We start from the raw sequence: 14,818 nt of genomic DNA, 5'->3' as shown, positions 1-14,818 counted from the left end.
CACAATACAAACTATAGGGTGGGTATTTTAATGCTTAGATGAGTGAAGGACCAATTCAATTCGTAAGATGACAGCTTTGTCACTGAATAAAATCAGATCGTTATTTATCAAGAATATTTATTGAAAGCCCAATGATCATAGAACAACTGAGATCAGTTTTGAGCCATCAAGATGTTTCTGAATTTTTCAAAATCTAACTTGCGCCTTCTGATTGCTATAGAACACTAAGGGGCGGTTCACGAGCTCGGGACTTCATAGTCCGCGACCAGACGTTGGTCCCGGACTATATAAGCGACGACCAAAAAATGGGTTCACGAGTCAGAGCCTAATGATGTGAAAGCCGGGCCCAGTGTAGGTCGAGACCAAATCCATAGTGGAGCCTAATGAAAGGGATTCGCAGGGAATTTCGCAGGGAATTTTCGCAGGGAATTAAGTATTCTCAGTTTCTACTAACGTTTTAGACTGATTTCGTACAACCTTAAAACTATTAAAGAACTATCGTGGCTGGCATTAGACAGTCTAACTAAACAAAAATCAGTTCTCAAAAAAGCTACGATCAAGCTTGGTATTGGTTTTCAAGGGATGATGTTAGAAAGCGTTTTCAACGAAATTAGTTACAAAAGTATCGGGGAAATATCGCTTTGCCAATTTGTCTGGAGAAAGGCTGAAATCCATTGGAGATGATGTGATCTTCATTGGTGTTTGCGCTTGTAGCGGTTAAATTGCTCGGGAAATACCGCATGGATCCGGCTTCACATCTTCTATTTTGCGCGTTTTCCTTCAAACATCAACTGATATTTCCTCCTAAGAATAGTAAGCATTTATATGTTAAAGTAATGAATATTTAAATAAAACCACTGGTATCCTGACTTAATTTCTTGAGTTGTTTAAAGTATTCAGTGGAACATGATTTTAAATTGCGAATCAATAAAATATTGTCTAGCTATGTAAGTTACTTTTCAGTTATTGTTGGCCTCTCATTTTTTTTGTGGTTTTCTTATACTGTCACACTAAAGCAATATTTGAAAAGATTCTGTAAACATTGTATGTAAATTTAAAACAAAAATTACACTCTTACTTTATTTAGAGTTTATTTGTAGTGGTAATTTTGTGTTATGTATGCCTTTATTTAAGAATCATTTTACTTAATTTTACTGTTTAGATGCAGATATGTCTCACAATAATTGCTCAATAACCAATTTTACTAACTAATAAAAACCATCAAGTGTATACAAACGTCTTTAATGTCTTATCACACTTGGGGGAGCGAGCTGGTCTAGTGGTTAGAGCACGAGACTTCGGTCCCCTGAGGTCCCGGGTTCAAATCCCTAATGTTTAAAAAATCCCGGGCTTGTGCCTAGCGTCCTAGGACAAAAGATTTTTTATCACAGTAACAACAATGAAAACCCCCATACCAACATCCATTTACTATTTGTGTTAGTTCAATTTATTTACTAACTATGTCGGTTTGAGTTGATAAAACATTATTACCTCAAAACATTTTCATCGTCTAATAATATTCCAGTTCCTCATAAGTTTCGCCAAGTCCTCTATAGAGTCCCAAGTGGGCTGCGATGCACTCTGTGTCTGGCGCATATTCAAATGAGAGATAAATAATTCATTATTTGCAGGGAGAGTGAAGATTTTCAACCTTATTGTCCAATCCATTATTCAGCTTCGCACGTCCGATGCAAATTATGGCTCTTAATTTGAGACAACGAAATCCTTTTTGGGGAGAATGAGTTTCCTAGTTAAAACTTCCCTCTAAAACAATGATTTAATAACCCTAAATTTATGAGGTATTTCCTATTTGAAATTTTTGAACTGTTAAGTAAACTATTTTGCTTTGTTACACAAGTTATTTTGATATTTAAAAACTTAATTATCTATTTATACATTTTTAAATAACTAAAACTGCGGCAATTACTGCGGTAATTATTAGTGAGAGTTGTGGTTACCGTGTGTGTGTGTGTGTGTATCTGACTGTCTGTGTGTTTGTCCGAGTAAATGCGAAACTACTAACGTGACTGAGCTAAAGTTACACGAACCCTCACTATCTGGGTTTGTTGTATGGATCTATTGTAGTCCATATCGCACACTAAACCCCGTGAAGATTCAAAAATTCACGTATCGCTTCTGATAGATTTGAAGCTTGTTTTTTGTGTCTAGTTCATGTACGTTGACACTGATCGCTAGTATAGACGAAATTTTGTTTCTATTATTTTAGGGTTATTTGGTTATTTTAATGATTAATTACTGTTTAGTTATGTAACTAGGAGACCAGTTACGGTTTATGATTATATAGTTTTATTTGGTCATAAGAGGTTTTAAATTACTTAAATAACAAGAAAAATATTTTTTTCAAAACACGAGCTCTACAGTCCGACGTACAGACCTAACAATAAAAATGGCTTCATCTGTTCCATAGGGATGACAAATCTATTATGATATTGATTGGTCACCACGGTAACAAATGAAAAACTGCAATATAAAGTCATGTTTATCCTTCCATTTTTCCCATCACTCATCTTATAAAATTTTACGATCAATTTATTTTGTCTGTTACTTATACTGTATAATAAATAGTGATTGCGTAACTTTTTTTACATCTTATGGATTTATTCACTTTGCATGCTCATATATTTGCGAAACACGAGTTTAATAAGTCCTTGTAAAAGTAGGTTTCTGGCTATAACTGTAAATTATGTTCATTTATTCATAGAAATTTAACAGAAAGATACTTGGTTTCGCCTTGCTATTAATTTAACGTGCATTATTCGTAAGTGTTAATCTGCTCAGTATATATTACACTTATATAATGCTCATAACCCACCATAAAAATTTGCACTTTATTGTTAAAAACCGTGTGTGAGATTTCATTAACCTATATTAGAATACAGTTAATCGAAGAAAACATTCAGTGGTATACTCTTTTGGTTATTAACAGTCCTAGTAGTGGGTGTTTGTGGTGTCTAGTCGAAGTCGCAGAACCGTCGCCTTTGCCTAACAGCGATTGTCAAAACGGTATTCAGTTGCCTAACTCAAAGTAGCAACTAATCCAAAACGGAGCTCCAAATGAGAGTCAGCTGTTATTTCTCTTTTTCAATGCCTAAATCAACACAATAATTAATTGTTTACCTTATTCACCATATTGCATTGGTTGTTTCGTTTTCAGCTGCGTCTCCGCTCTCTCCCGAAGGAGGTCCGTCACTAGCTGTGGACGAAGAGAGGAGAGCCCGTAGAAGAGGTTCACAACTGTAAGTTTTTCTTTTACTATGTTTGTTTGTTTTAATTTTAGTATTAAATTTATTTTTTTAGACTACAAGACAAAACTAAATATTTCCGCCTCTAGCACTCCAAAATACATGTCCACACATTGTAGGTACATGTACAATTATACTGAATACTGTTAGTAATTAACAAGTCTAAAATTTGCTTAAAAACTAGAAAAATAAGTCTCATAGCTTTTTTTAAGTATTTTGGTTTGGGCTCAAGTTTGATATTAGGTCATCGAATTGAAACTTGGACAAATACAAAATACGTCTATGTGCAGATTGATGTATTTTAATTTACATCCTGCAAATACAATAACACGTGCCATGCTAATTAAAATGTTATTTAGAATATAAAACATATTGGGATTAAAGCGCGGGTACATTAACTACTAATTAATAGATTACTAATTAACTAATTAGTAGAACAATGCCCTCAATGAAATATGCCAATGTACATGACAAAGTCTCATACAAAAGTTTCAGTTGTACAGATAATTCAATAAGGGTGTCTCTCAAAATGTAATTACGCAATTCAATACACGCTGACTTTCCTACCATTGAACTTGGTAAATCTCGTGCCAAGTTAAATTAAATTGTCATTTGTCCGACTCAAAGAAACTCCATTACAACTTGAGAACTGTTAATACGATAACAATTGCTTTTTAATTATTAATCGCATGCGGCAAGAATTACAGCTCTTTGTATTTCAGGAGCTGATGGACGTTTATTATTACTGAATTTCCGATTTCAATGAAAGCTCGTTTAAAATATTTCTTAATTCTACTGTGCAATTATGTTTAATGAGGTATTTTTAAGAAAATACATAAAAATTCGATTCGCCAAAAAGCTCCACAACCAAAACGCAATAAGCATTCTTTTTTCTCGTTTAATTCGATTTTACTCCCAACCATGTTTTCTATACAAAATAAAATCTGTATTTATTTTGTTTTCTAAAATACCTTTTCCAATGCAGTTAACGTCAAAATAAGTTTGTATTGATATTTACTCAATCGTAACTATTTGAGGCAGAATGTCTTTTAACAGCTTGACATATTATTATTAACTCAGCGAATAGTAAAATACCAACCTATAGTGAGAAACTCAATGAGGATACGAGAATCAAATTTGTTCTTTTCTTATTTATCGACTTACAAGGCTATAATTTCTTAAACATCATTTTCTATTTTACAATTTGAAGTATATTATTCCGTTCTTGTCCCTAAACTCTTATCCAATTTTTAATAGATTACAGGCAAAAGTAAATTTATCAAGCCCATTTTCCTCCCATGATAATGGAATGCTTAATATACGAAAATGTATTACAATTTTAATGTTCAGTACAGGAGCTCATCCTAAAGTCAGTTTTGTGGATAAGAACCTTTGAATAATGTGTATATATCTTAGAGTAGTTATCACCCCATGTACACCAGGTCCGTTGGACGAAAACACTTTTATTTACTTTGATGAAATCTGTAACGCTGAGGATTATTTTCTGAACCCTAAACATAAACTTGTAAACCTCCAATCAGCCATTAACTATAAATTGTAAATGGTAACGCTTAAATCTTTAAATCCCTAATACGACATCTTAAACACCAAGACATCAATAAACATTCCAACTTAAAACCCAAACAACGCAAATCCCAAATTCCAACTCTTTAAGTTTAAATCCCAAACTCAAACGTGTAAACCTACAACACAAAAAGTCAAACCACGAGCCCCAAAACATGAATCTCGAACTTCTGACCTCGAACTCTTAACACGACCTGGACACTAAACAAAAATGCTTGAACGTCAAATTTAAAGGTTCGAACCTTGAACCTCAAAGCTCAAACCCCACCTTGTAGACCTACCTTGCTTCATACTCGTGTGGTGTTCAGGCCAGACATAGCGGCCATAACACGTGGGGCGGGAGTGCGTGCCTCAGTGAGGGCTCCTCAGACATCGGCGCCCCCAGTGACGGCGGCCAGGGTGGCTCCTGTGGTGGCGCCTGAGGAGCACGCCCCTGAGGTGCGACGACAAGCCTCTGTACAGGACGGGGAAGCCATCAAGATTGTGATACACGACGTCGACTACGAGCCTGCGATACGTGAGTACACATCCAGTTCCCTAGTCATGTTGTAATCAGATTAAAAAGCAAATTTACGTTGCATAATAATCTAATTATTTTAATGATTTTCATTTATTTTTCCAAAGTCCAAATGGCAGTTTTTAGGGTTATCAACAATATAGGGTAAAAATATGTATATATATATATATAGTTGTAAAAAAAACATGTGCAAACGAGTGACACTTTCAGATCAGTGATGCTTCCTAGGTATGGTACATTTTCATGGGCTGAAATATAACACTGTCTGCATCAGTAGGTCTACAGTGGAGGAGTGGTAAGAACTTTAGAAAACTAATTCTTGTTGTAATTGTTGACTACGAAGAGTAGCATAGATCCCTTTCCTATGTTAGAGTTGAAGCCGGTTTCAAAATGAAAAAGGACATAGTAGAATTAAATTGTCGAGTGTAAATTACTGATTAAGGTGTTAACCGATAGGATGCTCGCTATGAGCTCTTTCATATCGTCATCTCTCAGCATATAGTGTTGAATACTAAGAGAGGAAATTTAATTTAGAAAGTAGCACAATCTGTAAGTGGTCCATTCGACTAGGCCTACATGATAGCTAGGTCACCTTTATGGTTAAATAGTTGGTCACTGCGAAAGTATATTTATTCCCTATAATTGAATCAAGGGTATAAATTGTTCTATTTGAAATGGAGGAATCAAACCAACTGTAACGGTTCATACAGGAAATATTAAAAGAGATTTGCAAAAATATATATCAACATATATTTGTTTTATATAACTTAAATCAAATTTGTATTAAACACTAACTCGATTAGCAGCAGATTTTGTTTACAATACTATCTTTAAATTGTATCAAATTTTCCAACAAACTACATGAATCGGCAAGGACCACCACACTAAAAATCTTCAAAAATAAGGTAACTGCTTGGCTTTTAGACAATCCATTTTATATTTATGAATATTTAAATACATGTGTACAAATTAGTTTCTAGCTGTAACTTGTAGATTTATGACAACCTGTTTTAATTTAATTTAACTCTATGACATTGCCTATATCATGTACATGATCAACGGCAAATAAACCATCCTTATATATAATACGTGAAGGCGATTTCTACAAAACACTACTCCTCCGTTAATAATGGACGTATTTTTACAAACGACGTGTCAAAATAAAGCATTTTTTGTGTAGACGCCCCTTTCACCAATTCCTGTAATAAAAATCCTCGGGCTTTGCCCCACAGGCTATCAAAGTTGGAGTTTCTCCCATAAGATTAAGATGGGGGAATCTAAATATTTATATGGAAACTTTGTCCCCACTAATTTGAGAGAACGGCTGGGCGTAGAAACTTGGTAGAGGTGTGCAAAGAAAGGTCTTGGTCTGTAGATGAGTTATCAAAAGAAAAACTAAGCAAAATCCCTTAGGACTCTGCCCCAGAAGCCTTTAAAGATCCCTCTACAGAGTTGTTTACATTTTGGCCATGTAAATAATACTTTTTAATGAAACAGCTGTTCATTTTTAAATTGTATTTCAAACTACACACATTTATTGGGAGTTTACTGAATTCCACTAAATAAGTATTTGCAATGTTATTTTCTTATTTTAAAATTGGTTTTCTTCTTTATCATGTCATGTTTTGCAATATAACGCTCCATTACGAAATCAGTGGAAAATCCTTTTATCCAGAAATTCTTAAATTATTTCTTATTGAACTATCTTATATCTAATGGTGTCTGCCTTTTTCACCACTTTTGCCTACATTTTATCATATTATTCTACACATATCAAATATTTATGTAAAAATATTTGCTCTAATCGTGTCTAATAAAATCCAAACATAGAAACCTTGCCTAAAATGGTACCAATCTTGACAAATTATTTGCACCTGCTTATACAGGGTTGCCACTATAGTGGGATGTTAAAATTCATGCAGAATTCATGGTTTTCATTGGTAGTTTTAAAAAATCATGGTCGATGCGCTTATACAATTTTAACACAATTGAGTTTTGCTGATTTCATAAACTGACGTAAAAGAAGCAGTTTCTTTGTGTGTTACTTTTGAATAACCTTTCATACCTAATATCCAACTTTTTTAGAGTGATTTATAAACATTCAAACAAAGTTGAAAACAAAACAGGTCCAGCTATTCTGTATGAGATATTGGAGAATAATTGTAAAATGTATTAAGTCAAGGTCTAATTCAGTCTTTCCACTGGAATAAAACAAAAATCCCACTTAACCCAGCCAAAAAAGTCCAGTTTTTTCCCCCTACATAAAATGTACATTCTGGTTAATCTTTTTCCACAACATACTAAAATATAATGGTTTTATCCAAAAAGCTAAAGAAATGGCTGTAACGGATATACCTCCCTTTGAAATTAGAATATGTCTTCCCAAAAAATATTTTCTTTCCAAACAAAATCATATTACACTGATGAAATCACGGAAGTGTTTAACTACAAAAGATCCACCAATACGATTTTAATACTATTTAAAGGTTCTTCCAAAGGAAGAGATACCAGATAACATACTAATAATAACTCCAATGACGTACAGTATGGGAAATATTTTATCCATTGAATGATCAACCAAATTTGGCAACTAACGCAATTAATATCATTATTGTTTTTTACACTTATTACATTTTAAACTATGCTAAATGCATAAAATATGTATATTTCACCCAATTTATCGCAGTTAGATGAACGTAAGCATTGAAAGTAACCGTCGATTTCGACGGGTTTCACCTAGTTTCATTTAATGCTTGATAGGGTGTTCTAAGTTTATATTTGTAAAATTCTGTACTGAGCATTTTTTTATTGCAGCTTCCAGACCAGGGACCAAACGAAGAGTGACCCTGCGTCGCGACCCCGGTGATAAGGCACATAGAAGTGAGTACTGTAAACACTTTGTATCTTCCCATCCAGTGGCCTTGTTTCCATACTACTTATGTATAGTATTCTAGCATATATAATGTTTAAAATTCAATTGAGTTTCCACTTTATAAGAATCCCTTTAAAACTATTAATTTTACGTTGTTTAATATTTCGCTAGTTTATGTAATGTTGGAACTGCATAATAGTTTGAAATGTCTTCATTGAAGTTAAAAAAGTTAGGAAAGGCAAGTGGTATCTTTCAAAACATAATAACAAATATAAATTGATTTAATTTTTGTTTACTTTATAATAAACATATTTAACGAGGTGTAATGACCTAAGCCAATAGTGAATAAATAATGTAGAGACAAACCGACAATAACCCGTCACCCTGACACCAGAGACCCACTAAATGCCTCTTGCTCTAAACTGTTCATCGTTTAGTGCGGTTGAGGTGAGAATTCTACATTCAAATCAATTGCTATAGTTATAAATGGTTTATTGAATTGCTATGAGGTAACCATTGTGTCATATTGTAAGACTCAAGCAGGAAAACATCTATTGACGGTACTGTCTGCAATTAGATTTGTAAATAATTTATATTGAGAACAGATAAAACAGAATTAAATCGAAGTTAATAAACCCTGTTGTATAACAATGGAAGCATTACTAACACAATATTGCAAGTGTATGGTACCCTTTATATAGATCATTATTGCCCTTACCTTACTATACTCATACATCTTGATTAATCTAACTAAAACTGTAGCTGATTGACTGCACAGCTCAAACTATAAACCTTATCTCTTGGAGGCATGTGAAATGTTAAGAGTACTACTCGTATTATTGCATTGTGAACATTATTTTTTTATTTCCAATTGTTATTTTGCCAAGTAACAATCTACATTGCTAAAAGGCAAAAACTTAACCTAGAAGACAAAAAAATCAAACCAAAATAAAAATGACACTACGATCAAGCAACACTTCAATTTAACGCAGAAAACCATGTATCACTCGCTAAACTTATTTATTTATTTATTTTAAAATTTTATTATTATTATTTTACAATAAACTGCATGCATAAAAATTAGTGTTTATTTAACATAAAATTGACACCATTGACAAGTGAAAAACCACTTAAACTTGTAGGGACTACTGGCCCTGACCTCATACTCTCAAACAGATCGTCCAAAGTGTATATGTATTAATTTACAAGCCAATTATCCAGAACAAATTTTCGTCTTCTCCTAAGCATACTTTTTGTAAAAATTTAAATCTCAACTCAACGTTTTCAATGTCATAAAAACCAATTTAAATGTGACGAAGGAGGAGTTTAAAAATCTGCCCTAGTGTTTTTATTAGCGAATTTCCCATATAGGGAATAAGCTATTACCGTAGTACTCATGGTAAGACCTGGACCCGGGACCGATTTTTTTTTCGTTTTGAGGTCCCTAGAGGCCAAAAACACCATCCGTTCAAATTCATATATATATATATATTTATATATATATATATATTTATATATATATATATATGTGTGTCCGTTAGCGCGATAACTCGAGCAAAAATGATCCGATTTTGATGAAATTTGGTACAAACGTGTAAACCTACGTTTATTCGAACGAGTTCGCGAACCAGCATGATCAGACCATGGGAACGGGGGTTTATGGGGGCTTTTATGGGGTAAAAATGGGTTTTTCCCATTTTTGACCCAAAAAGCATAAAATTTTGCAATTTCTTTCTAAACTATTTTGTAGAGCTTAAAAAAACAAATAATTTAGTATACTGAAGCGTTGTAATGCGCCTAATAGTTACGGAGAAAATTCCAAAAAATTGTAAATTTAAAATTTCCATGTTATTCTTATGGAGAATAAGTAAACTGTTGTAGTTTGCTTGTTTATTAACATATTTTGTCCACATTTGGAAAATGTTTTTATTTCTTACCAACTATTAACATTTTACATAAAAAACACTTTTACCCTCCCTGTTGCAGCAAACCTAAGTATGTTTTAAACTGATTATTTTTAAATAGGGAATAAATGTGATATTTTTAAGGAGACATTTTAGTGTAAATCCATTCAGGGAAATGGAAATTCGCTTAGTCGGCAGGTTTGCTGCGGCGGGGGTATTTAAATTACACTTTAATCGTGTTACATGGTTTACACAATGAAAAAAATGTTCCATTCATCGTTAGGTATGAAAGTGCAAGAGCATGTTACTAGATTGCTGGAAACCTCCTCCTTCACTGCCAAAGATTAATGGATGAACGTCGCTTAAGATGGATAGGATTGCTGCCGTGCTTTTATTGGTTCTTCCGTGAAAGCAAAGTATTTCACCAATAAGAATAGGGCAAGGCTGATTCATTCTGAAATGTCTTATTTCGAAAATGGAGACTGAGAGGATTTACATTTTATTAAGTTATCAACAACGTTGTTGAATGTAAAATTCAACGTTGTTGCTTTTAATGCTGACAATGAAAATATATGGTTTCAACAAAGCCACTAGTTTCCACTCACACGAAGTACGAATGATAAATAAAACACGCACACAGATATACAATATCCATAGTACAGTCACCCAGTACTAGCCGGCACATGTCTACATTGTGAGTGAAAGTGTAATTAAATTTTAAATCCAATTGTGTCCAGAGTTTTTTTTTTTTTTATGTGAAGTTCATAAAACTACTAATCTTCTGCCTTTATTACTCTATAGCAAACAACATTGTTTACCACGCTATAAACCACCTAAATAAATGTTATTTGGCTGTCATTTGCAAATAAAAATGAGGAAAACGAAGAATCCAAATCTTCACACAAAACTGCTATGGGAAAACGTTCAATGTGAACCTCACACCAATGTTGAAACAAACAAGCAAAGGCGAGTTGTATAATCAGAAGTGCAGCATCGGGACTGATTGGGCTCAAACCAATTACCGGATCTGTTTGTACGACATCCAAACAAGAGAGGTGTCCTGTGGTACCAATTCAGCCAATCCCTACATGTTGTTTGTATCACCTAGCCTAGACCCAGTCGATGTCTGCAATCATATATTTGCCACCTATCAATTGCAGGTTGTTTTACATGTTTAAGAACAAATTTCATGTAAATGTCTTTTGTATTCGTTATGTTCTTATGGCGTTTTTGACCAGTTTTTTTACATTTTAGTCATACTTGGTAAATAAGATAATCTTTGATTGAAAACTTGAAACGTGCTCTAATTCAACAAATTTCTCTTAAAAAACATTCATAATCCTAATTTGTTTGACTATAAGAGGAATATTTTTACAAATTTTTGAAAAGTGATACAGTTAATTATTTAGTAAATGTGAGGCTTTCTGAATGGAAACTCAAAAATAGTTGCAAATTTGTCATATTGCTTATAAAAATATTCATGGATATAGTTTATCCGACTAAAAGTGAAACTATTTTGTACATGATTGAAGTTTAAACTGTCGAAAACAGTTTAATTCATTATTAACTGTACAACAGGTACATTAATAATTATCACACTCTAAGACTTTTAAATGTGGTCTTTATGTTTTTGGTTTTACAATAGTCAATGGTTTTACTAAATTTTTAACCTCAATGTTACTTAAAAGTTAATATTTTTCAAATCTAAATTGTTTTAATACGTCAAAGTAACACAGTATGTGTATACAAGTGACATTTGCTGATGAAAAGCAATAAGAGTGACAACTCTAAAACTATTAACTTTTTTCACTATGACGTCTTTTCAATTTGTCAGAAACTAACACTTCTCTGGGTTTTTTTTCAGCTCGCGGGTTTGGTATGAGAGTTGTAGGTGGTAAGACCGGCCCAGATGGCCGACTCTTCGCCTACATAGTCTGGACTGTACCAGGGGGGCCTGCGGAGAAAGGGGGGCTTCAACAGGGGGACAAGGTGCGTGCATTTAAGTAGACTTAAGCACTAAGTGCATTGTTATATATGATACATTTGAGCAAGGTTACTGTAAATATTACTTTGCAAACGTCTTTGGTTTCTAGCTACTATAATAACACAAACTATTATTATTATCTAGCCTTATCATCTTAGCAGGATTATGTAATATGAGGTAAGGTTATGTTAGGAAGTTGTTATACAATGAAAAGAGTCAAATAAATATAAAGATGAATTATGCCTTACTTGTCGCTAAAACAATTATTATCGTCACAAAACTAGATAAGCTTAAGAAAACTAAACAAAATTAAATTAGAAAACTAAACAAAATTAAATTAAATTAAATCGTCTGTTTTAAATTATTACTTAAGACATATTAAACTAAAAAAATCATTCAACGAATACAAAGATAATGAAAGGAGATAATTCTTCAGTCTTGTGTTACATCAAAATCATTTTTCTCTATTATAATTTAGGTAAATTATATCAAATACTTTTTTAATAATTACTGAAACTTACTGTGGATGTTTGGTGGAAAGGGATATATGATAGGTTAGTTCATGTTCCTCCCCTAGTCAATGAAGTGTAATTAAAACTATGCATTTCTGTTTGCTACACCTACATACTGAATATTTTCCATTTTAATCATCTTCATTTGCATAGGGCAGATAAGACTGTAATGTAATGACTTGAAAAGACACACACATCATGCTACCATGAGATGTTTGGCATGGTTTCAGGTGCTGGAAAGGGGAGAATTGGGTCTCACAGGCCACAGTTTCGAGAACGTTTGTCAAATCATGGGATGTTTGGCACGGTTTCAGGTGATGAAATGGGAAGGAGGGGGTCTCCCAGACCGCAGTTTCGAGAACGTTTGTCAAATCATGAGATATTTGCCATGGTTTCAGGTGCAGGAAAGGGGTATGAGTGGGTCTCGCAGACCGCAGATTCGATCATGGAATGTTTGGCATGGTTTCAGTTTCACGTGCTGGAATAGGGATAAGTGGGTCTCGCACACCGCAGTTTCGAGAAGTTTGTCAAATCATGGGATGTTTGGCATGGTTTCAGGTGCTGGAATGGGGAGGAGTGGGTCTCACAGACCGCAGTTTCGAGGACGTTTGTCAAATCATGGACAGGACGGGCGACGCTGTTGACCTACTTGTTGAGCATTGCATGGACCTGTAAGTATTCCTAACGTATCTTAGAATTTTAGATCAAACCTTTTTCTTGTATTTTGGTACCGTGAAATTAGGTGAATAACGTCACTAAACGTCTTCCAGCAGAATTAACTGTTTTCTCAAAAGTTTTCAGTTGTATTGAAAGGTGAATATAACAAGTCAAATATCATGTGCCATAACTGTACTCACTGTTTCCTAAACATGTTGTCTCTATTAAAAAAATATTAAAATTAAAAAAAAACTCTTTAATACCCTTTGTTTTTATAAGTATTTAATAATGCATTACACCACACATTTTTATTTTATAATCTAACTAAACATTCTCTATTAATTTTCTTAGCCGAATGTGCGATCTTCTGGATGAACCAATCCCAGTTTCTGCGAGGAAAAACTCTGGGGAGGGTCTTGGTCTACAGTTAGGTGAGAAGTATTCTTGTATCATACTACTTATTAGGTCAGCTGGTACATATAGTAATTATTTTGAGATAACAGCTACATGAATAGGTATTTTATGTAAAATAACATGTATTTTTATAAATAAAATAAATCGGGTTGTCTCTTAAACACGTAGTAAAAAGCACATGGATATATTAGATATCATTTACGAAACAATTAGTTTATGGTATCCATAAAGTCGGTTTGAAAGATGTTTTCTGAAGAAAGAAATACCTTATAAGTCTCTCGTGCTCACATTTCAACCAAATATTGTAACAAATAAGAAGATTTACGTTGAAATTTGTTTGCTTAGCTAACTTATATTTTTATTATAACACTTTCACTTGCATAATAGGAGCACAACTAAATTCATCAAATCTATTTATACTAGGGAACCCGTGCGGCTCAATGAGCCGCCTAGTATGAAACATAACGCCGAGGAAAACCTTATGCTTAAATTCTAGTAACTTTAGTTACATCTTAGAGTCATTTGAAAACTTGTTAGAAACTAATTTTAAATATCTCTAATGGCGTCACCAAGGTTCACCTACATCATTTCTGCTCTTGATTTTAACTGATAACTTCTAATGAATGCTAAACGATCTGCCTCAATTCGAGTTAATATGTTGCAACAAAGTTTTTCCAGCATTGAAAATTATTGAAGAACACTGTTGCCGTACTGATAACCTTTCTTAAGTAATTAAAGTTGGGCAATTTTATTCCTTTGATTTGAGACATCCCCCGATCAAACGAATTTTCTCCGTAGAGTAACCTGAAAAGTGGGGTGATGTCAACCATTTCATGTGCTCCATTTTTTACCCACAAACTCGGGGTTACCAACTGGACAGCCATAACCTGCTTTGAATAGTCTAAAGCAGTAACACCATTGAAAGTTGGTTAACGTAATTTTAACAAAATGTTTTGAAATATCTCGATCTGTCAGTGTCTGAAGTAAACATTTCTTGCATGCATTCATTTTATCTGACATTTAGGCAAGTTTACTTTCCCACCGTGACAACACTATGAGCTTCGTATATTTTTTCACTTCCAAAGTAAGTTGCATAGCAGAACTGGCAAAT

The 14,818-nt window shown here is 33.7% G+C and overlaps 1 protein-coding gene across 2 annotated transcripts in view; it reads left to right on the top strand.

Annotated features, from left to right (window-relative positions):
• LOC129002575 (regulating synaptic membrane exocytosis protein 1-like) overlaps positions 1–14,818 on the top strand; it is a 276,072-nt gene that overhangs the window by 241,438 nt on the left and 19,816 nt on the right. For both annotated transcript variants that reach the window (XM_054430490.1, XM_054430491.1), the window contains exons 10-15: positions 3,176–3,257; positions 5,156–5,364; positions 8,179–8,244; positions 12,005–12,129; positions 13,195–13,307; positions 13,645–13,724. In XM_054430490.1, coding sequence (XP_054286465.1) covers positions 3,176–3,257; positions 5,156–5,364; positions 8,179–8,244; positions 12,005–12,129; positions 13,195–13,307; positions 13,645–13,724 — 675 coding nt within the window. The remainder of the gene's footprint in view (positions 1–3,175; positions 3,258–5,155; positions 5,365–8,178; positions 8,245–12,004; positions 12,130–13,194; positions 13,308–13,644; positions 13,725–14,818) is intronic.

The sequence above is a fragment of the Macrosteles quadrilineatus genome, unplaced genomic scaffold, assembly GCF_028750875.1.
Source record: "Macrosteles quadrilineatus isolate MER2022 unplaced genomic scaffold, UCM_ALF_1.0 Scaffold_9__3_contigs__length_116548681, whole genome shotgun sequence".
Classification (NCBI taxonomy): domain Eukaryota; kingdom Metazoa; phylum Arthropoda; class Insecta; order Hemiptera; family Cicadellidae; genus Macrosteles; species Macrosteles quadrilineatus.
The sequence above is the reverse complement of the archived record's forward strand: the minus strand, read 5'-3'. Positions and strand labels throughout refer to the sequence as shown.